Here is a 21,464-nt window from a genome sequence, read left to right as displayed (position 1 = left end):
AATATGTATATGTAGCCATTGAATCAGTGTTTTCACAGATGTATTGCTTCTTTTTTTTTTGAGACAGAGTCTCGCTCTGTCACCCAGGCTGGAGTGCAGTGGCGCGATCTCGGCTCACTGCAACCTCTGCCTCCCGGGTTCACGCCATTCTCCTGCTTCAGCCTCCAAGTAGCTGGGACTACAGGCGCCCGCCACCATGCCCAGCTAATTTTTTGTATTTTTAGTAGAGATGGGGTTTCACCATGTTAGTCAGGATGGTCTCGATCTCCTGACCTCGTGATCTGCCCGCCTCGGCCTCCCAGTGCTGGGGTTACAGGTGTGAGCCACTGCACCCGGCCTCACATTTGTATTGCTTCTAATGAGTTAAGCTAAAAAGAGGGATGTTGAAAAAGGATGCAAGTGACAAAAAAAAAAAAAAGTAATTTAAATGTTCTTCAACATGGGATTGGCTAAATAAAGGGTTTTGGAGGCCGGACATGGTGGCTCACACCTGTAATCCCAGCACTTTGGGAAGCTGAGGTGGGCGGATCTTGAGGTCACGAGTTAGAGACCAACTGGGCCAATATGGTGAAACCCTGTCTCAATTAAAAATACAAAAATTAGCTGGGCGTGGTGGCACATGCTTGGGAGGCTGAGGCAGACTTGCTTGAACCCAGGAGACGGAGGTTGCAGTGAGCCAAGGTTGCACCACTGCACTCTAGCCTGGGTGACAGAGCAAGACTCCATCTCAAAAAAAAAAAAAAGGATTTTGTAGTTCCTGTTTGTGTCTGGCCGTGGAATGTCCACAGGCATAATTCTGTTGAGCCAGGCTGAGGCCTGCATGGAAAAGGAGGCCATCTGGAGAAAGGGAGGCTCTAGTCTCTGCCTTCCAGGGGCCTGTCCGTTCCTGTGCCTGCCAGTGGCCTGGGCTCCAGCCAAAGCAGGGCCTGAGGTCACCTGCTCAGGATGCCCTTTTCTTTTTGAGACAGGGTCTCACTTTGTTACCCAGGCTGGCTGGCAGTGGTGCCATCTCAGCTCACTGCAATCTCCACCTCACCAGGTTCAAGCAATTCTCCTGCCTCAGCCTCCCTAGTAGCTGGGATTATAGGTGTGTGCTACCATACCTGGCTAACTTTTCTATTTTTAATAGAGATGGGGGTTTCTGCTGTGTTGGCCAGGCTGGTCTCAAACTTCTGACCTCAGATGATCTGTCTGCCTCGGCCTCCCAGAATGCTGGGATTACAGGCGTGAGCCACCACTCCCAGCCCCCTTTGCCTCTTAAAGGCCTCACCTCTTAATGCTGTTACATTTTGGGGATAAAGTTTCAGCACGGGTTTAGAGGGGACGAACATCCCATCCACACCCCTGATTCCCTTGGATACTGGCTTCTCAGTTACTCCTCAGCACACCATGAATGCAGGTGTTGTGGGGCTCTGTGCTCACCTCCTCCCTGGCTTCACCTCACCCACCTGTCTCCTGGTCCTCCTCCCCAGCAGCTTCCCAGAACCCTCAAGCTCCAAAAGCTCCAACCTGCTCTTCCTTCTGTTTGCCCTACTCAGAGACCACCCATCCTGGCTCTCAGTGGCTTTCTGAGCCCCCTCCTGCTTCTGCTTGGGCCCTAAAATACCTTTTTCTTTCTTTTCTTTTTTTTTTTCTTGAAACAGAGTCTTGCTCTGTTGCCCAGGCTGGAGTGTAGTGGCAAGATCTCAGCTCACTGCAACCTCCGCTTTCTGGGTTCAAGCAATTCTCCTGTCTCACCCTCCCAAGTAGCTGGGACTACAGGCACCCGCCACCATGCCCGGCTAATTTTTGTATTTTTATAGACGGGGTTTCACCATGTTGGTCAGACTCGTCTTGAACTCCTGACCTCAGGTGATCTGCCTGTCTCGGCCTCCCAAAGTCTTAGGATTACAGGTGTGAGCCACTGTGCCCAGCCTAAAGTCCCTTTTTCTGCGCAGCAGTTAGAGGGATGTTTCTGAAACACCCACCATCATTCCCTCTGCTCAAAACCTTGCAGTGATCCTTCTGCTCAAAACCTCTGCAACCTGCTCGCAGAAAGCGGGCCCATTATTACCCCAACCTCACTGCTGATGACATTTCCTGAGCCTGGAGGTGGAGGCTGCAGTGAGCTAGGATCACACCAATGCACTCCAGCCTGGGTGGCAGAGTGAAACCCTGCCTCAAAACAAACAAACAGCGCCAGGCGCGGTGGCTCACACCTGCAATCCCAGCACTTTGGGAGGCCGAGGTGGGTGGATCACGAGGTCAGGAGATCGAGACTATCCTGGCTAACACAGTGAAACTCCATCTCTACTAAAAATGCAAAAAAATTAGCCAGGCGTGGTGGCGGCGTCTGTAGTCCCAGCTACTTGGGAGGCTGAGGCAGGAGAATGGCGGGAACCCGGGGGGCGGAGCTTGCAGTGAGGTGAGATCGCACCATTGCACTCCAGCCTGGGCGACAGAGCGAGACTCCTTCTCAAAAAACAAAAAAAGTCACATATTGTAGTCACATATGTTCACAACAGGTCAATTGGTCATGGAGGCAGATGGCAGACAGGTGTCTACCCAGGGCTGGCAGGGAGGGGCGGATGGGGAGTCACTGCTTAAAAGGTATAGGTTCCATTTCAGGGTGCCGAAAAGGTTCTGGATCCACATAGCTGTGATGGTTGCACAACACTGTGATTGTCGCTAATAGTAAATTTTATGTGTATTTACCACAATTTTTTTTTTTTTTTTGAGACGGAATCTTGTTCTGTTGCCCAGGCCGGAGTACAGTGGCATGATCTCAGCTCACTGAAACCTCTGCCTCCTGGGTTCAAACAATTCTCCTGCTTCAGCCTCCCAAGTAGCTGGGATTACATGCATGCGTCACCACACCCAGATAATTTTTGTATTTTTAGTAGAGGCGTAATTTTGCCATGTTGGCCTGGCTGGTCTTGAACTCCTGACTTCAGGTGATCCACCCACCTCAGCCTCCCAAAGTGCTGGGATCACAGGAGTGAGCCACTGCGCCTGAGTAAGAGGGCTGAGGCGGGCGGGTCACCTGAGCTCAGGAGTTCTAGACCTGCCTAGGCAACATGGCAAAAACCCATCTCTACAAAATATACAAAAATTAGCTAGTGGCAGGTACCTGTAGTCCCACCTACTTGGGTGGCTGAGGTGGAAGCTACAGTGAGCTGAGATCACGGCACTGCACTCCAGCCTGGGCGACAGAGCAAGGTGCTGTCTCAAAAAAACCAAAATCTGGCCAGGCTCAGTGGCTCACGCCTGTAATCCTAGCACTTTGGGAGGCCAAGATGGACGGATCATCTGAGGTCAGGAGTTCAAGACCAGCCTGGCCAACATGGTGAAACTCTGTCTCTCCTAAAAATACAAAAAATTAGCCAGGTGTGGTGGCGGGTGCCTGTAGTTCCAGGTACTCGGGAGGCTGAGGCAGGAGACTCGGTTGAACCCAGGAGGCGGAGGTTGCAGTGAGCCAAGATCATGCCACTGCACTCTAGCCTGCCTGACACAGCAAGACTCCATCTCAAAAAACAAAAACAGGCCGGGCGCAGTGGCTCACACCTATAATCTCAGCATTTTGGGAGGCCGAGGCGGGCGGATCATGAGGTCAACAGCTTCAGATCATCCCAGTCAACATGGCGAAACCCTGTTTCTACTAAAAATACAAAAATTACCTGGGTGTAGTGGTGCGCGCCTGTAGTCCCAGCTACTCGGGAGGCTGAGGCAGGAGAATCACTTAAACCCAGGGGGCAGAGGTTGCAGTGAGATCGCGCCATTGCACTCCAGCCTGGCAACAGAGTGAGACTCTGTCTCAAAAACAAACAAACACCCCAAACAAACAAAAACCAAAAACAACCCTGATCCTCAAAACCAAAAATTCAGTGTGGCCGGGAGTAGCGGCTCATACCTGTCATACTAGCACTTTGGGAGGCAGAAATGGGAAAATGGTTTGAGGCTGGGAGTTTGAGACCAGCCTAGTCAACACAGCGAAACCCCGTCTGTATTTAAAATATATAATATAAATAAATTTTAAACAATTTAAAAAGTATATAAAAGAATAAAACAGCTTCGCAAATCTACCCATGAGCCATCCGCGACCGGTGTTCTTCTCCCGTGACCTGGGTAATCATCCTGGGAGTCTCTAACACTCGAGGCGGTCAGTGGGCAGCGAGCACCGCACCCCTGGTTGGAGCTGTGGCGGCTTCCTAGCAGCAGCCGCGGGCGGGGCGACCTGTCCTTAGGTCCGGAAGCTCTGGGGTGCGGCTGCCTCGCACCCGTCAGTCCGCTCGCCCCTCGCGTTCTCCGTTCTCTGGCTCTCAAATCCCAGTGCAGCCTCGAACAAAGGTTCTTCTGCCGCCCCGCCCCCTGCCTGTCAATCTGCTCCACCGTAACCACACCCTCCTCACAGTCCCGCCCCATCTTCGCTCTCAGTGGGCCCGGCCCCGCCTCTGCCCTTTAAGGCCACACCGCTATCCCGGCCCCGCTCCCAGTATGTCCGTCAATCCGCTCCGGTTCTGCCCCGCCCTCCTCTCTCCGTTCCCTCACGCCGGCCTCGGCGCGGCCCGTTGTTATGACGACATGGTCGTAAATCCGCCATCTTCCTGCGGCGCGTTGCGACATGGAGGGCGCGATGGCAGTGCGGGTGACGGCCGCTCATACGGCAGAAGCCCCGGCCGAAGCCGGGCGAGAAGCGGGCGAGGGTGCGGTTGCGGCGGTGGCGGCGGCCTTGGCCCCCAGCGGTTTCCTCGGCCTCCCGGCGCCCTTCAGCGAGGAAGGTAACCAGGCCGACCCGGAGGGTGCGGCCGGGGTGGGGGCCCGGATGGCCCGAGCTGCGGGCACGATCGACCCTCCCAGACCCAGACACCTCGCGGATCTCGCGGGGCCCTCACAGCCCTCCACGGGACCCCCAGGTTTACTGCGACCCTCACGGGCCTCTCCTGTGGGGCTCCCGTCACCCCCCTCGCTCCGGTGTGCGCCCACAAGTGCTCGCGGGTTGCTGAGCCCCCGGGCGCCCTGTGTAGACATTCGCAGACGCCGCCACCGCCGACCCTGCCCCTCGGGCCGGCCTCCCGGCCCCTCTCTGCCTCCGATGCCTGCGTCTGGCCTTCCCCTCCTCTGGGCCCCTTCCCCCTTCACCTGATGGGCCTCTAGGGCCCTGTTGGTTGTCAGTTTCTCCAGGATCTGGGCTCTGGGCCTGTCCGTAGGGAGGCAGCAGAGCCTAGTGCAAGAGGACTGGTGCACTGCCGCCAGCCTGTGGCACCGTCCCGTCCCACACTTGCCACTTTCTAGCTCTTTGATCCTGGGCAGGTGACCCCACCTCTGGGAACCTCTATTTCCACTACAGAATGGGGCAGCAGCTTCTGCCAGTAATGTAACAAGCCCTTATCCTGCGTTAGGATTTTTCATTCTCAAACCAATCCTGACAGGTGGACGTTATTGTTATATTCTCTTTGGGGATGAGGAAAATGGAAGCTTGGAGACGTGAAAGTGACCGGGTGGGTCGGGCGCGGTGGCTCACGCCCGTAATCCCAGCACTTTGGGAGGCCAAGACGGGCGGATCACGAGGTCAGGAGATGGAGACCATCCTGGCTAAGACGGTGAAACCCGTCTCTACTAAAAATGCAGAAAAAACGAAATTAGCCGCGTGTGGTGGCCGGCGCCTGTAGTCAGGAGGATGAGGCGGGAGAATGGCGTGAACCGTGGAGCTGGAGCTTGCAGTGAGCCAAGACCCGGCCACTGCACTCCAACTTGGGCGACAGAGTGAGACTCCATCTCAAAAAAAAAAAGAAAGTGACCGGGGTCACCCAGGTAGTAAGTAGCAAGGGTTGGATTGGATCTTCTCTCTGTGAAGGCCTTTAACTTCCGGCTCTGCTGCCTCACGAAAGCATCATGAAAATTAAAATAGAGATTGTGACCTGGCTCGGTGGCTCACACCTGTAATCCCAGCAAGGCCAAGGTGGGTGGATCACCTGAGGTCAGGAGTTCGAGACCATCTTGGCCAACATGATGAAACCCCATCTCTACTAAAAATACAAGAATTAGCCGGGCGTGGTGGCGCGCGTTTGTAATCCCAGCTACTTGGGAGGCTGAGGTAGGAGAACTGCTTGAGCCCAGGAGACGGAGGTTGCAGTGAGTCGAGATCGCACCACTGCTCTCTAGCTTGGGTGACAGAGCAAGACTCTGTCTCAAAAAAAGAAAAAAGATTGCGTGTCATGTGCTGAGAGCAGTGTTGGGGATGCACTAAGGGCCCATTCCTGGGGGCACTGGGAGCTTTTGGAGGTGGAGCTTGGGTCTGTACCATCTGAGCTTGTGCCATGAGGCTGCAGATGGCTGGGCACTGTGGCTCATACCTGTAACCCCAACACTTTGGGAGGCTGAGGTGGGAGGATCACTTGAGCCCAAGGAGTTCCAGACCAGCCTGGGCAACATGGTAAGACCTTGTTTCTATTTTCTTTTTTGTTTTTGAGACAGTGTTTCTCTCTTGTTGCCCAGGCTGGAGTGCAGTGCTGCGATCTCGGCTCACCGCAACCTCTGCCTCCTGAGTTCAAGCTATTCTCCTGCCTCAGCCTCCCGAGTAGCTGGGATTACAGGCACATGCCATCACACCTGGCTAATTTTGCATTTTTAGTAGAGATGGGGTTTCTTCATGGTGGCCAGGCTGGTCTCGAACTCCCGACCTCAGGTGATCTGCCCACCTCAGCCTCCCAAAGTGCTGGGATTACAGGTGTGAACCACCATGCCCGGCTCTTGATCTGTTTACAAAAAAAAAAAAAAAAGGTTGGGTACCATGGCTCACGCCTGTAATCCCAGCACTTTGGGAGGCTGAGGCGGGCGGATCCCGAGGTCAGGAGAACGAGACTATCCTGGCTAACATGGTGAAACCCTGTCTCTACTAAAAATACAAAAAATTAGCTGCCGTGGTGGCGGGCGCCTGTAGTTCCAGCTACTGGGGAGGCTGAGACAGGAGAATGGCGTGAACCCGGGAGGTGGAGCCTGCAGTGAGCCGAGCTCGTGCCACTGCACTCCAGCCTGGGCGACAGAGCGAGATTCCGCCTCAAGAAAAAAAAAAAAAAGAATGCAGATTGGGTCAGACAGGAAGGGAGGTGGTTAATTATTAGGTTGAGGGTGGTCTTGTCTTTGTCCCCATAGGATTCATAGTCTCTGCCTTTTTTCCTTGCCCCTTCTCGTTCCAGCTTGGAGAAGGGCAGTGCCGTCACGGCGAGGGGTCCCTTTAGAGGTTGCCGGGCCTTGCTGGGCCTGCTTGTGGCCTTGTTTAGTGTGAAATGGGCTGGGTGTGTCGCCTTCTAGGGTAGGGGGTTCTTCAGTGGCAATGCCCTGGAGCCGAGTGAGACACGGGAGTGGGGGGAGAAGGGGAAGTGGGTGGTGCGCACCTCAAAGCTTGGTTTGTAACTGGGAACCATCAGGAGGGGACAACTCTCTGTTGAGTGGCCCTCTGCAGGGGAGTCACAGCTGTGGTTTGGCCCTTTCTCTGCCCTTGAAGTCAACAGTAAACATTTGTCCAGCTCCTTTGGGCATCAGGCCTGGGTTTGATCTTGATGAGGGACTGAACATGAACGGTCAGAGCTGGCAGGCTATTATGGAAGCAGAAGGAACAGCTCCTATCCCTTTGTGTAAACAGGCACTGTCCCTGACACTCAGCCGTTGGGTGACCTTGAACTTCAAGTCATTTTCCTAGGATGGGAATAGTTCTCTCCATTTCCGCAGGGTGCTGGCAAGATTTGGTGACATCCCCAGTGAGGTGCTTGGCACACAGTAAGGGGGTGGTCTCTTCTGCAGGGCTGGGGTCTGGCACAGCGATGGTGACGGGCTCAACCTTGGGGACCAGTAAAGTCCCAAACAGTGAGCAGAGTGGTCCCTGCGTTTGCCTCTCAGCCACAGCCAGTGGGCATCAGCTCATTTCACAGATGAGGAGACGGCCACTGACATGCCCCGTGGCGCGCTCAGACTCCCACAGCTTTTGTTTGTTTGTTTTGTTTTTGTTTATTTTAAGACACAGTCTTACCCTGTTGCCCTGGCTGAAGTGCAGTGGTGCAGTCATGGCTTACTGCAGCCTCAACCCCTGGGCTCAAGCATTCCTCCTGAGTAGCTGGGACTACAGGTGCATATGCCACCACACTTCCACACTTGACTGTTTGTTTTTTGGTTTTGTTTTTTGAGACAGAGTCTCGCTCTGTCACCCTGGCTGGAATGCAAAGGGGTGGTCGTGGCTCACCGCAACCTTCGCCTGCGGGGTTGAAGTGATTCTCCTGCCTCAGCCTCCCAAGTAGCTGGGATTACAGGCATGCGCCACCAAGCCTAGCTAATTTTTTTTTTTTTTTTGAAACAGAGTCTCACTGTATTGTCCAGATTGAAGTGCAGTGCCGTGATCTCAGCTCACTGCAAACTCCGCCTCCCGGGTTCACGCCATTCTCCTGCCTCAGCCTCCCTAGTAGCTGGGACTACAGGCGCCCGCCACCACACCTGGCTAATTTTTTTGTATTTTCAATAGAGATGGGGCTTCACCGTGTTAGCCAGGATGGTCTCGATCTCCTGACCTCATGATCCGCCCGCCTCGGCCTCCCAAAGTGCTGGGATTACTGAGGATTACTGGCGTGAGCCTAATTTTGTGTTTTTAGTAGAGATGGGGTCTCACCATGTTGGTCAGGCTGGTCTCGAACTCCTGACCTCAGGTGATCCACCTACCTCGGCCTCCCAAAGTGTTGGGATTACAGGTGTGAGCCACCACGCCTGGCCTAAATGTTTTAACAATGCTTTAAAAACATTTTCCTTTTTTTGTAGAGACGGATCTTGCTATGTTGACCAGGCTGGTCTTGAACTCCTGGGCTCAAGCTATCCTCCCACCTTGGCCCCTTAAGGTGCTGAGATTACAAGTGGGAGCCACCATGCCCGGCCCCAACAGTCTTAAATCCTGGTCCTTTACTGTCCCCAGCCGAGCATGGAGGAATCCCTCTGCCTCCAGCCCCTCTCTGGGCCTGTCACCACTGAGGTGAGGGTTTTGGGCATGGCAGCCTTAGCAGATGCCTGCAGCCTAAGCACGCTGTCAGGGCCACCCTCTGCTGGGTGCTGACCTCCTGAAGATGGGTCTGGCCCCTGCAGACCTGCAGAGGATGAGGGCTGTACCCTGGGGTGACCTTGTTTTGGGCCCGAGTGTGTTCTCAGCAGCCTGGGGAAGTAGCTCTGCTTCTGACGGCCTCCTGGGGGAATCTGTTCTAGGGCTGGAGGAAAAGCCAGACGGGGCCCTGGCTGCCCAGCCTCCACCTTCCCAGGCCCTGCTGACAGCAGGCTCGTTGCAGATGAGGACGATGTGCACAGATGCGGCCGCTGCCAGGCGGAGTTCACCGCCTTGGAGGATTTTGTTCAGCACAAGATTCAGAAGGCCTGCCAGCGGGCCCCTCAGGAGGCCCTGCCTGCCACTCCTGCCACCACAGCGTTGCTGGGCCAGGAGGTGAGCACCCCCCCCCACCCCTCCTGGGTTCACCCGACAGGCGGGGGAGGTGGCCGCACTCCAGGATGGACCTGTGCAGCCGGTTCTGGGGCCCACGTGGGCGGGCAGAGGGCAGGCATCTGGCTGCGGTGTGGGAGGGTCTGGGTGTGTGAGCCTGTGGTGCTCTAGGGTGTCCTGGAGGGCCTGCGGTGGCACAGCCTTCTTGGCAGCCTCTGGCCGAAGCCCGTGCTGTTGGGGGCTGGGATCTCTTCTTTCTTGGAGTCCGAGGGTCTCCTTTGGCTCTGGGTGCCATGGCAGCTTCTGTCTCTTTGGCTTATCTTCTATCCTGTGCACACAGTCCCTGGGGACTTCATAAGTGCAGTGTGGCCCTGGGGGTCCCAGCATCTCATCATCAAACGGCAACCTTTGCTGAGCCCCATGCCCGGCTTGGGCTGAGCGCACAGGCCTGTGAAGCCCGCACATGCCGCGGTGGGCACTTGTCTGCATTGCACCATCAGGAGAGCAGGCTCAGAGAGTGGTCAGTGGTCTCCGGCCACCAGCGGGGCATGGCCCAGACGACGCTGGACCCTGTTCACCCCACTCTGAGCCTGTGCTCTTTACCTGCCCCTCCCAGAGGTGTCCCCTCCTCCAAGAAGGCCTCTGGTTCACACCCCCCAGGGCCCTCTCCTCAGACCGCTCTGCCGGAAATGGCAGGCTGGGACTGCACTGTTGTTCCTGCAGGCTGGCCCAGCTTCCTGCCAGAGTTGCTGGTCCCTCCCTGCAGGTGCCCTGTGCTCCAGCTCCAGCCCATGTGGCCAGAGGTGTGAGAGTGACGGCGCTGACCCTGGCCATGGGTGAAGGGCCTGGCCTGGGACCCGTGGTCCTGTTGGGGAAGAGGAGAGCCCCCACCCCAGCCGCCCCAGGAAATGGACCCAGGCCTGAGCATCACAGGCCACACCTCCACAGCTTTACACTGGCAGAGCCCAGGCCTCTTCTCTGAGAACTAACTCTAGAGCATACAGACGAGTCCCCTCTGTTTGCTGCCCCCTTTGGCAGGTGGTGCCGGCAGCCCCAGGCCCAGAGGAGCCCCTCACTGTGGCCCACATCGTAGTGGAGGCAGCCTCCCTGGCAGCAGACATCAGCCACGCACCTGACCTTGTTGGTAAGCCGACTGCCATGGATCACTGGCCCGATAGACCTTCGTGGTCGGGGCCAGAGGATGGGGCCTCTGCTGCCTGTATGCTCATCTCTCCTGAGACCAGGGCCTGGCTGGGAGGGGCCACGGCCTCATGGGAGCTTTCCGAGGGCACAGCCTGCAGGAGGAGGGAGTGTTGGGCACCGGGCCTTCCTCAGGTGTCCATAGTGGCCGGGGGCACACCCAGGCACCAGGGAGTCTTCGGGCTGTGCTCTCTCCCCCCAGCTTTCCCGGGTGGTCTCTGCCCTGTCCCTCCCAGAATTTTCCCCACTTCCTGCCACCCCCTGGTTCCTGTTCCCTGCCCATAGGCAGCAACATCTACCAGGCACCCACCAGGATGGCCCACTCGCCTGGCAGCGGCTCTGGAGGGTGGGTGCAGAGTGGACGGGACTCTGCCGCCCCTCTAGCTGGGCTCGGACTTGCTGCTGTGATGGCCTGCCCTCCCCAGTGCTCACTCTGGTGTGGGGGTGGTGATCGCTGCTCTGGTCCTCATGGGGCTTTTATGAGCGTGCAATGCCATCCCTTTTTGATGGCTACTTTTTAAGTGAAGGCGTCTCCCTGATGTGCTGTGGGAGGGGCTGTTGTGAGGTCTGCATGGGCAAGCTCTCACTCATCGGGGGCAGGTGTGTGTGCAGGGGGGACATTCAGAGGCAGCCAGGGCCTGGGCAGGTTGAGGGAGCCAGGGGCTGCTGGGGTTGGGGGTGCGACAGGGGCGAGTGGCTGGGTGTGCAGACGTGAGGGAAGGAGCTGTCTGGGGCCTAATGCTGTGGGAGGTGGGGTGGAGCATGGCTGCTGCCTGGGGAGCCTGCTGGACCGGGGCCGAGGCAGGCAGGGAGTGGGCAGCTGGACAGGAAGTAGGTTTGGGCACCAGGCGGAACCTGGCCTTTGGCAGCCCTTGGTACCGGCTGCGGCAGGAAGAGGGGGTGGAGGAGCCGTGGCAGAGGCCAGCCCCAGGCCTGGGAAGGGCACTAGCGAGCAGGCTGCTCTCCAGGAGGCAGCCGGGGCACCTGTCTCACCTCCGTGCTGCCTTTCCCTGGCATTCCTGCGACCAAGACACTCGTCAGTGCCACTCAGAGCTCGGAATGTTCGTGTGGGAGGCGGGGCGGGCTCTGGCCTTGACCTGGCGTTTGGATAGTGGCATCACCTGGGAGCATGAACTCCCTAGGTTCTGGCGGGGCCTCTGGGCTGGGTCTCTGGCCACCCAGGCCCCTTTCCACCCACCTAACCTCTAGCAGCCCCCAGCCTTAGGCTCAGCACCCCTGCCTGTGCTTCAGGGACCCCTCTCGACACCCCTGCCCCTCTGGCACCCCTGGGATTTTCCCCTTTGCGGGCATATCCTGGGCACCTTGTGTGTGCCCTTGGCCAGTCAGCAGGCCTGGTGGGCTGAGTCCAGGGCTGCTAGCTCTCCTGTTGGCCTCCAGTGGAGATGGCATAGGGTCCTGCCTGCTGGTAGCCAAGGGCTGGGGCAGTGCCGGGTCCTGTCTTTGCGGGTGCAGGGGTGCGGTCAGCTGTATGGGCAGTTGGAACCCACCTCCAGGCCCTCCTGCCTCTTCCGCGGAAAAAGTTTGTGTCTCCTCTGTGGCCTGGCAGCAGCCATGTTCCCCCAGGTCCTCCCCATGAGGGGCCTCTGTCCTTTGGAAGATCACTCCTGGGGCGTCGAGCGTCTAAGCCAGGGCTCGGCAGGAGAGGCTCTTAATTGTTTCTGAGTCACGGCGCTTTTGTTGTGTTTCAAGAGAACAGCTTGTCAAAACAAGACGCCAGCCGGACTGAGGTGGTTTCTAAGAAGGAGCTTCACAGCTGTTTCCCACTTGTCATCTTTATGAGCAGAAAACGTGAAGTGTGTTTACAACCTAGCTTTGCACATTGTCAGATTTTCCCCAGCACCCTCCAGAAGTGCAAAAGCCCGGCTTCCTAGCCTCAGGCTGTCCCGCGTGTCTGAGCAGTCACTCTCCCAGGCCAAGCTGGCCTTAGGATGGGGCTCTGGCCAGGCCTGCCTGTCCCGCTACAGCGGCCTGGCCTATCTCCTGTGATGGAGGAGTGGCCCCGGACGCATATCCTCCCTATGTTGGTGGGAGCAGTGGCAGGACCAGTGGCAGCGAGCAGGACAGGCGGCTGTCTCTTCACCCAGGGACCTTGTCACCAGGATTCGCATGTCCTCCTGGCTTTGGGGATGGGCCATCTGTGTTCCATGGTGGGTCTCCCTGTGGACACATTTGGGGGCCCTGGAGCATCTCTGGGCAGCCTGACAGAGTCGGGAGATGTCTCTCCGCCGCTCACTCTGACCTGGAGAGGTGAATGGGGCCTTGGCTGCTGCTCGGGGCTGTGTGTTGAGGGCTCAGTGGAGGTTGGGTCCAGGATGTGGCTCGGAGCAGCAGGTCCCCTCCCCTGGAGCCGGCGGTCTCTGGGTAGGGGCAGGTCTTGGGGCTTAGGCCAAGATGCCTCTCCTAGGTGGTGGGCACATCAAAGAGGTCATCGTGGGTGCTGAGGCGGAGCCGGGGGACAGTGAGATGGCCGAGGCCCCGGGCAGCCCCCACCAGCAGGGCCTGGGGCTCGCAGGGGAGGGCGAGCCGGCCCAGGTGAAGCTACTGGTGAACAAGGATGGCCGCTATGTGTGTGCACTGTGTCACAAGACCTTCAAGACGGTGAGCCGGTGTGCGGGGAGCCAGTGTGTGGGTGGCAAGCCCCCTCCTGTTCCCCTAGGAGGGCCCTGAGCTGCCATGCCCTCCCCCACAGGGCAGCATCCTCAAGGCCCACATGGTCACTCACAGCAGCCGCAAGGACCACGAGTGCAAGCTCTGTGGGGCCTCCTTCCGCACCAAGGGCTCCCTCATCCGGCACCACCGGCGGCACACGGGTGAGCTGGCCGCACCTGGGGCCGGAGCCCTGCAGCCCCCGATGGCGGGCCCTGGGGAGCCCCCCGCCTGTCTTCACCTTGTCACCTTGTTGCCAGCCTGCTGGGGCTGCCTGGGGCTGACTAGGTTCTCTCTGCAGACGAGCGCCCCTACAAGTGCTCCAAGTGTGGGAAGAGCTTCCGGGAGTCGGGCGCACTGACCCGGCACCTCAAGTCTCTCACCCCCTGCACGGAGAAAATCCGCTTCAGTGTGAGCAAGGATGTGGCTGTCAGCAAAGAGGACGCGCCTGCAGGTCAGCGTGACGCAGCAGCTGCCTGGTCCCGGGGACTGGCTGTGGACCCAGCCACCACTGGGGTGTGTGTGGGAGCTTCACTCCCTCACTCTACTTTGAAGGGTCTGGAGCTGGAGCTGCCACCTTGGGGACAATCACATCATCGGTGACAGGCGAGCCCATAGAGACTTCACCTGTGATTCACCTGGTGACAGATGCCAAGGGCACCGTCATCCACGAAGTCCACGTCCAGATGCAGGAGCTGCCCCTGGGCATGAAAACCCTGGCCCCAGAGGTGGGGGTGACGGGGGGCCCTGAAGGGCTGCTCTGTCTTCTGCCTGCTCGGTGCCAGTCTTTGTTCTGAGCACTGGCTCCAGGGGTCTGGGCCAGGCAGGCGAGGGCTGGAAGAGCAGGGCCGGTGGGAACACCATGGGGGTCTGAGGGTTTGCACAAGGCTCCTGGCATGGGTCTGCCCCATGGGGTGGGTGCTGGATGCCAGGCTGCCTGGCCAGCCTCCTCTCTCTGCCTCCCCTGCAGCCCCCCGTCTCCCAGGAGCTCCCCTGCTCCAGCGAGGGCAGCCGAGAGAACCTGCTGCACCAGGCCATGCAGAACTCCGGCATCGCCCTTGAGCGCGCCGCTGGGGAGGAGGGTGCCCTGGAGCCAGCCCCTGCTGCTGGGTCCAGTCCCCAGCCTCTGGCAGAGGCAGCCCCGCAGCTGCCGGTACTGGAAGTGCAGCCGCTAGAGACAGTAGGTGCCAGCACCACCTGCAGGCTCCTCTCAGGGCTGGATCCTGGGGGCTGTCCCCATGCTGGCCTTTGCACTCCCTGAAGTGGCTTTCTGCAGTGACTTTGTCCATTGATCTGTTTACTGCCTTCCCTGGGGCCACGAGGGAGCCTGCCAGGGTGGGGCCCGTGGTTGTGTTCTTGGCACTGCCAGGGCACAGCCTGCCTCAGGTGCTGGAGGCCTTCCTGTGGTTCCCCAGCAGGTGGCCAGCGAGGCCTCAGCGGTGCCCAGGACTCACCCGTGTCCTCAGTGCAGTGAGACCTTCCCGACAGCAGCCACCCTGGAGGCCCACAAGAGGGGCCACACCGGTGGGTGATGGGCGGGTGTGTGGCCCACAGCAGTGGATGGGCTCTAGGTGACCGGGGTGCCTCTGGGTGTCCAGGGTGGGTCCATAGACAGCAGGGAGCCAGGGGAGCTGTGGGCAGGTGGCAGGTGGCCTGCAGGGCCCACTGGTGATGGGCCTGGCCTGATGTGTGTGGCTGCAGGGCCGAGGCCGTTCGCCTGCATGCAGTGTGGCAAGGCCTTCCCCAAGGCCTACCTGCTCAAGAAGCACCAGGAGGTGCACGTGCGTGAGCGCCGCTTCCGCTGTGGCGACTGCGGGAAGCTCTACAAGACCATCGCCCATGTTCGCGGCCACCGGCGCGTCCACTCAGACGAGCGGCCATACCCTTGTCCCGAGTGTGGCAAGCGCTACAAGACTAAGGTGGGCCTCTGGCCCCAGGACCCTGGCACCTGACCCCCCATCCTGCTCCCTGGCCCTGGCCCCGGTGCACCCCCTTCCCTGCCTCCACCGTGCTCAGTCTTGACCCAGCCCCTCCCTTGGGCCAGAAGTGGGAGGGGAGAGCTGTGGTCTGTTGTGGCCGAGGCCAGGCTGGCACTGACAGGTGTCTCCACAGAACGCACAGCAGGTGCACTTCCGGACACATCTGGAGGAGAAGCCGCATGTGTGCCAGTTCTGCAGCCGTGGCTTCCGAGAGAAGGGCTCGCTGGTGCGGCATGTGCGACACCACACAGGCGAGAAGCCATTCAAGTGCTACAAGTGCGGCCGTGGCTTCGCTGAGCACGGCACGCTGAATCGGCACCTGCGCACCAAAGGTCTGGGCCCGTGGAGGCGGGAGGAGGAGGGGAGGGGCTGTGGCTCCCCAAGCCCTGACTGAGTCCCCACCCGCAGGGGGCTGCCTGCTGGAGGTGGAGGAGTTGCTGGTGTCCGAGGAGAGCCCCGCGGCAGCCACCACCGTCCTCGCGGAGGACCCGCACACAGTGTTGGTGGAGTTCTCGTCCGTGGTAGCTGACACCCAGGAGTATATCATTGAGGTGGGTGTGGGGCCCTGGGGCCAGGTTGGGACCCAGGGGCAACCAAAGCTGACATCTATCCTTCTGCCCATCTGCCCAGGCCACTGCGGATGACGCGGAGACCAGTGAGGCCACGGAGATCATCGAGGGCACCCAGACGGAGGTGAGGGGTGGGGCGGGCGGGGGCAGGGAGGCTCCCTGGCGCAGCGGCTTTCGCTGAGCCGTGGCCCTGCAGGTGGACAGCCACATCATGAAGGTGGTGCAGCAGATTGTGCACCAGGCCAGCGCCGGCCACCAGATCATTGTGCAGAATGTCACCATGGATGAGGAGACAGCGCTGGGCCCAGAGGCGGCTGCTGCCGACACCATCACCATCGCAACCCCTGAGAGCCTGACAGAACAGGTGGCCATGACACTGGCCTCAGCCATCAGCGAGGGCACTGTGCTTGCCACCCGGGCAGGGGCGAGTGGCACTGAACAGGCCACTGTGACCATGGTGTCATCAGAGGACATTGAGATCCTGGAGCATGCAGGCGAGCTGGTCATCTCCTCACCAGAGGGCCAGCTGGAGGTGCAGACGGTCATCGTCTAGCATGAGGTCTGCAGGGTCCTGGCCGGGCAGGGACAGGGCAGAGGACCTGAGCGCCCTACCCACGCCCGCCTGGCCTGGTAGAGAAGAGGGCACAGAATGGAGGCGCCCCAAGATGGGCAGTGTACATAAGAGTTTCTTGTTGCTTTACAATAAAACATGAGAACCTGCAGCTTGTGATGTTGTGGCAGTGGCAGCCTCCGTGGATGGTGCCACCACCTTTGCCCAGGTCCCGGCAGCAGCACCTGCCTCCCAAGCCACCCCTAGACTCACGTGCCTGGCCGCCCCGCCCAGAGGCTCCCGCCAGCCCTGGCGGCGCCTTGGTGGCGCGTGGGTGTCATTGGCATGTTGACCAACAGCCTCCTGCCCTGCTCAGCTGGAGCTGTGCCCCCAGCTGCACTGCCTGAGGCCTGTGGGTAGGTGGGAGGACCAGGGATGGGGACAGGGAGATCTGGGAGCCTTGGCCTCCACCACAGGGTGAGCAGGTGGAGCAGCAGGAGATGCTGGGCAAGGAGTGTGGCTGGTCCTTCCTGTGCTGCCTTCCTTTCCCTGGAGGGATTCTGCTCAGGGAGAGAGTCTCAGGCGACCTAGTTTCCAGGAGTGGGGACAAGAACAGCCACACCGGGATGTGGCTGACCGTCTACCTCCATCCTAGGGGGCTGGCAGGGGCTTCTGGGATGGTTTTGGGACAGGCCTGGGGCACCAGAAGAGGCTCAGGCAGGTCTCCCGCCCCTTACCCTGGGGGTCTCCATGGGAATGAAAGCCAGGAGTTCATCAGGCACCCAGCTGGGTCGAGGGGGCGGGACCCAGCGCAGCCCAGCCCCTCCCTGGACCAGGACCTCAAATACCGGCCCCTGTCCTGGTGCCAGAGCTGCTGCTAGAGGGAGTCAGTGCAGTCCTGTGTCAGACACGCCCGCAGCCTGGACCCGGGATCCCCATTCCCCTAGAACCCCTGAGCCTCGGGCCTCCGCACCCACATCCAAGGTGAGTCTCTCCGCTGGCTGAGCTGGGGCTGGATGGGTCAGACTCTCTATTCCGGCTGCAGCTTCCCGCGCAGTGAGAAGGCAGCGGTCCCTGAGAGCCTAGCAGTGCCCTGGGAGCCTGCAGAGCGCAGGGGCGGATTCTGCGTCGCACTGGCTGTCACGGGGCGGCCTCGGAGGAGAGGGGTGGGTCGGTGGGTCTGACAACAGGTCTGCGTAGGCGGCCGCTTCTGTCCCTCCCAGGCCCTCGCTCCCCGCAATGGGCGGGCCCCGGGCCCTGCTGGCCGCGCTCTGGGCGCTGGAAGCCGCCAGGGCCGCGGCGCTTCGCATCGGAGCCTTCAACATCCAGAGCTTCGGCGACAGCAAAGTGTCAGACCCGGCTTGCGGCAGCATCATCGCTAAGGTGGGGCCCCGGCCGGGGCGGGGCTGGGTGGCGTTTGGGGGTGCTGGCCACGCTGACCCCGCACCCGCGACTCCTCCCCAGATCCTGGCGGGTTATGACCTCGCGCTGGTGCAGGAGGTGCGAGACCCAGACCTCAGCGCTGTGTCCACGCTCATGGAGCAGATCAACAGGTGTGGTGGGCAGGGCCCCTCGTCTCCACCCCCAACCAGGATCTCGCCCCGGCGTGGCGCCCTGACCCTGAGCGGGCCCTGTCTCTGCAGGGTGTCCGAGCACGAGTACAGCTTTGTGAGCAGCCAGCCCCTGGGCCGGGATCAGTACAAGGAGATGTACCTGTTCGTGTACAGGTGAGGGGCGGACCACAGTGAGGGGCGCGCGGTGCCGCAGGTGGGAGGTTCAGGGCGTCCCCCACATCTCCTAGGAAGGACGCGGTGTCTGTCGTGGACACATACCAGTACCCGGACCCCGAGGACGTCTTCAGCCGCGAGCCCTTCGTGGTCAAGTTCTCGGCCCCCGGCTCAGGTGAGCGGGCCCCGCCCCCCCCCTGCCGCGGGCCCGCCCCCCCCCCCCCGCCGGGACCTGACGCCGCGACCCCTTCCCGCAGCAGCGCAGAAGCTGGTGCTGATCCCGCTGCACGCGGCGCCGCATCAAGCCGTAGCGGAGATCGACGCGCTCTACGACGTGTACCTGGACGTGATCGACAAGTGGGGCACCGACGTAAGCCCACCCCTCGGTCCCGGGGTCCCTGCAGGCGCGCCCCGGGGGTCTGGGCCATGAGGGCGGGACCTCGACGGCCCCTGGGGCGGCTCAGACCCGGCTCCGCGGCACCCGCAGGACATGCTGTTCCTGGGCGACTTCAACGCCGACTGCAGCTATGTGCGGGCGCAGGACTGGGCCGCCATCCGCCTGAGGAGCAGTGAGGTCTTCAAGTGGCTCATCCCTGACAGCGCCGACACCACGGTGGGCAACTCAGACTGTGCCTACGACCGCATCGTGGCCTGCGGCGCCCGCCTGCGCCGAAGCCTGAAGCCCCAGTCGGCCACCGTGCACGACTTCCAGGAGGAATTCGGCCTGGACCAGACTCAGGCGAGTAGGCCGTGGGGCGGCGCTGGTCCTGGGTCCCCATAGCCCGGGCGCACGCAGACAGTAGGGAGGGGCAGCACCCAAGGAGGGGCCACCTCAGCTCCCCTCCCTGCACCAGGGATCATTTCCAAGGGCCCTGGAGAGCCTGGCCCACCCCATGTGGAGCTCCGGGCAGGCATGGTACCTTGCCTTTCCCTCAAAGGGCCAATGGTGACACCCTCTGCCCCGGCCCCTGCCCCACCGCAGGCAGCAGCAGGGGTGGGCACCTAGGCCTCACCGGCCCTTCCCGCAGAGGCAGTGGCTTGTGGACACCCAGTGGGCCCATCCCGGTGGCTGGGGTGCACTTTTCCCCTGAGGCTCTTTCTCGCCCCCCAGGCTCTCGCCATCAGCGACCACTTTCCGGTGGAGGTGACCCTCAAGTCCCACAGATGACTCGCGGCCTGGCTGGGGCATGCCATCTGCAGACCCTGGCCCTGAGGAATGGCCCCACAGTGGTCCCTTCAGGGTAGCAGCCACCCTTCAGTGAGGCTCCAAGGCAGAGTTGGCTGGGCGTGGACCAGGGGCCATGGACACGTAATGGGCTGCCCTGCAACTCCGTTCCCCATCTGTGAGACGGGCTGCATCCAGCGACCTCAGGGGGTGTTGTGAGCCCCATGAGGGGCACAGAGGGCACTGCCTGGCAAATCTCTGCTCAATAAATGAGCCACTCCCAGCCGGGCCCCACAGCTTGGCTCCCAGGCCTCTGTCCTTCCTAGGGACCTAGCCTCAGCTCCTCAGGGGCAGTCCGCTTCCCTGAGGAAATGCAGCTCAGGGAGGCAGGCTCTGGGTATGTCTTGGGCTGCCCACCCCGTGTCCTGATGGGACTTCGCCGCCTCCAGAGCCTGTTGGCCCCGGAAGGCAGCTCAGGGACCCTCCTTGCTCATTCTCTGTGCTAACTACAAATGCTCTCAGGAGCCTGTACTCTGAGCACAGCTGGGACAGGGATGGCGCCGACACACCAGCCTCCTGGGCCCTTGGGGGTCTCAGAATAGCTCTCCCCAGGCCCACCCTGCAGCCCCAACTCCAGGGCCCGGCGGGGGCCCCCAGGCACTTGTCTCAGGAGCCCGGTCTCACCCAGCACTGCAAGGGGAGGCTGGCCCCAGTCGGTCGGCAGTCCTGGAGCTTTTGGGGAGCCTGAGAGCAGTAGGTGGGCTGGACTCCTTCCTGCCGAGGTAGGTGGCTTGGGACTAAGGTCCCGTGCAAAGAACTGCACAGCTCGCTATGGCTCAGACCTTCAAGTTTGCTGCCCTGTGCCCTGGGCAAGGCCACCACATTAGGATTGGGAATAGGCAGGCCCATGGGTCCACTGGGTCACTGATGGCGGCCTGATGAGGTTTCTGGTTTTTGAAACATCACATCTTAGCAAGGTGTGGGAACTTGGTCTGAATTGCATGGGAGGAAAAACCTTTGTTTCAAGGATTTGGATGAGTTTGGTTCTTGTAAAATCCTTCTTAAAGGACATTTGGAGCCCTGGCAGCACAGCTGCCTCCAGAGTTCCACTCCCGCCGGCTCAGGATACCCCAGTTGCTCTGATTCACTGTCCACTCCCTTCATCCTGATGAGTAAGGGCAGTGGCCAAAAGGCTTTTCTCTGGGGAGTCCTGTGTGGGTCTTGGGGGCCAAGACCACCTGGCCTCACACCTAAGAGCAGGCAGTCCAAAGGCCGGAATGGACGACCAGGGACTTGATTTACGATTCTGCCTTGGGAATGGAGACACTCAGTGGTGACCTCACCAGGTCCAGAATGGCGCCCCCTGCCAGTCACAATCCCAGGTCAAAAGGCTGCCCTCAACTCCCCTTGCCTGCGGGACACAGGCACCCGTGTGTGTTTGTGTGTGGCTGGGCCTTGGGCCACCGGGCTATGAGGAACAGGAACTTCTATGTAAAATCAGTCAAACGAAACGCTGGCAGTAATTTTAAGTTGAAAAATGCCTTGTTTAAGACCTCCCTGGGACCCAGAGGGGCACGCATGGCTCTAAGTCTGTGGCAGCCCAGCCGTTAGCGTTTCTTTTCTTTGAGCCTCTCTAAGTACAGCTGCAGGGACTTCTGGATGGAGTCTTTGGAGATGAAGCTGACGAAGTTCTGCACGTCCGCATCACGCTGCGTGATCAGGCGGCTGGCTGTGGCCTTTCGCATCATGGCCTTCGTCAGCTGTCGAGCATGGTCTAAAGAAAATGGGACCTACCACTGAAATCCCGCTTTCAGGGCAGTGGAGTGACTCCCAACTTACATTTATTTATTTATTTTTTTGAGATGGAGTCTTGCTCTGTTGCCCAGGCTGCAGTGGTGGGATCTCGGCTCACTGCAGCCTCTGCCTCCTGGGTTCAAGTGATTCTCCTGCATCAGCCTCCCGAGTAGCTGGGATTACAGGCATGCGCCACCACACCCAGCTAATTTTGCATTTTTAGTGGAGATGGGTTTCCCCATGTTGGCCAGGCTGGTCCTGAACTCCCGAGCTCAGGTGATCCACCCATCTCAGCCTCCCAAAGTGCTGGGATTACAGGCGTGAGCCACCACACCCAGCCCTAATTTTTTTTTTTTGTTGAGGTGGAG

General features: G+C 59.9%; 3 protein-coding genes across 6 annotated transcripts in view; 2 read left to right on the top strand and 1 right to left on the bottom strand.

Annotated features, from left to right (window-relative positions):
- Positions 1–4,431: 4,431 nt before the first annotated feature.
- On the top strand, positions 4,432–16,582 carry E4F1 (E4F transcription factor 1). 4 transcript variants are annotated; one of them, XM_023189155.2, is made up of 14 exons: positions 4,432–4,757; positions 9,297–9,448; positions 10,484–10,589; positions 13,071–13,264; positions 13,356–13,476; positions 13,614–13,766; positions 13,868–14,040; positions 14,283–14,492; positions 14,728–14,836; positions 15,014–15,231; positions 15,425–15,623; positions 15,700–15,790; positions 15,922–15,984; positions 16,057–16,075. In XM_023189155.2, exons 1-14 carry the CDS (start codon positions 4,601–4,603, stop codon positions 16,073–16,075), a joined length of 1,965 nt encoding a protein of 654 aa, XP_023044923.1. In that variant the 5' UTR covers positions 4,432–4,600. The 4 variants fall into 4 exon arrangements, with proteins under 4 accessions (XP_023044923.1, XP_023044921.1, XP_023044920.1 ...); XM_023189153.2 differs by having other exon boundaries at positions 4,434–4,757; positions 9,217–9,448; positions 14,731–14,836; positions 15,700–15,842; positions 16,057–16,582; XM_023189152.2 differs by having other exon boundaries at positions 4,435–4,757; positions 9,217–9,448; positions 15,700–15,842; positions 16,057–16,582.
- A 684-nt stretch (positions 16,583–17,266) lies between these two features.
- DNASE1L2 (deoxyribonuclease 1 like 2) lies at positions 17,267–19,598 on the top strand. Its single transcript, XM_023189156.2, is given in 7 exon segments — positions 17,267–17,793; positions 17,875–17,963; positions 18,054–18,137; positions 18,212–18,344; positions 18,346–18,507; positions 18,625–18,876; positions 19,249–19,598. Coding segments are annotated over 7 exon segments (921 nt in total). The 5' UTR covers positions 17,267–17,649; the 3' UTR covers positions 19,306–19,598.
- Positions 19,599–20,825: 1,227 nt separating this feature from the next.
- The window catches only part of ECI1 (enoyl-CoA delta isomerase 1), a 14,383-nt gene continuing 13,744 nt past the window's right edge, over positions 20,826–21,464 (bottom strand). The window contains exon 7 of the mRNA XM_023189157.1: positions 20,826–21,076. Within this exon, the coding sequence (XP_023044925.1) occupies positions 20,910–21,076 (167 nt within the window). The 3' untranslated portion in view covers positions 20,826–20,909. The remainder of the gene's footprint in view (positions 21,077–21,464) is intronic.

Source organism: Piliocolobus tephrosceles, chromosome 17, assembly GCF_002776525.5.
Source record: "Piliocolobus tephrosceles isolate RC106 chromosome 17, ASM277652v3, whole genome shotgun sequence".
NCBI lineage: Eukaryota > Metazoa > Chordata > Mammalia > Primates > Cercopithecidae > Piliocolobus > Piliocolobus tephrosceles.
This window is presented reverse-complemented; position numbering and strand designations above follow the sequence as displayed.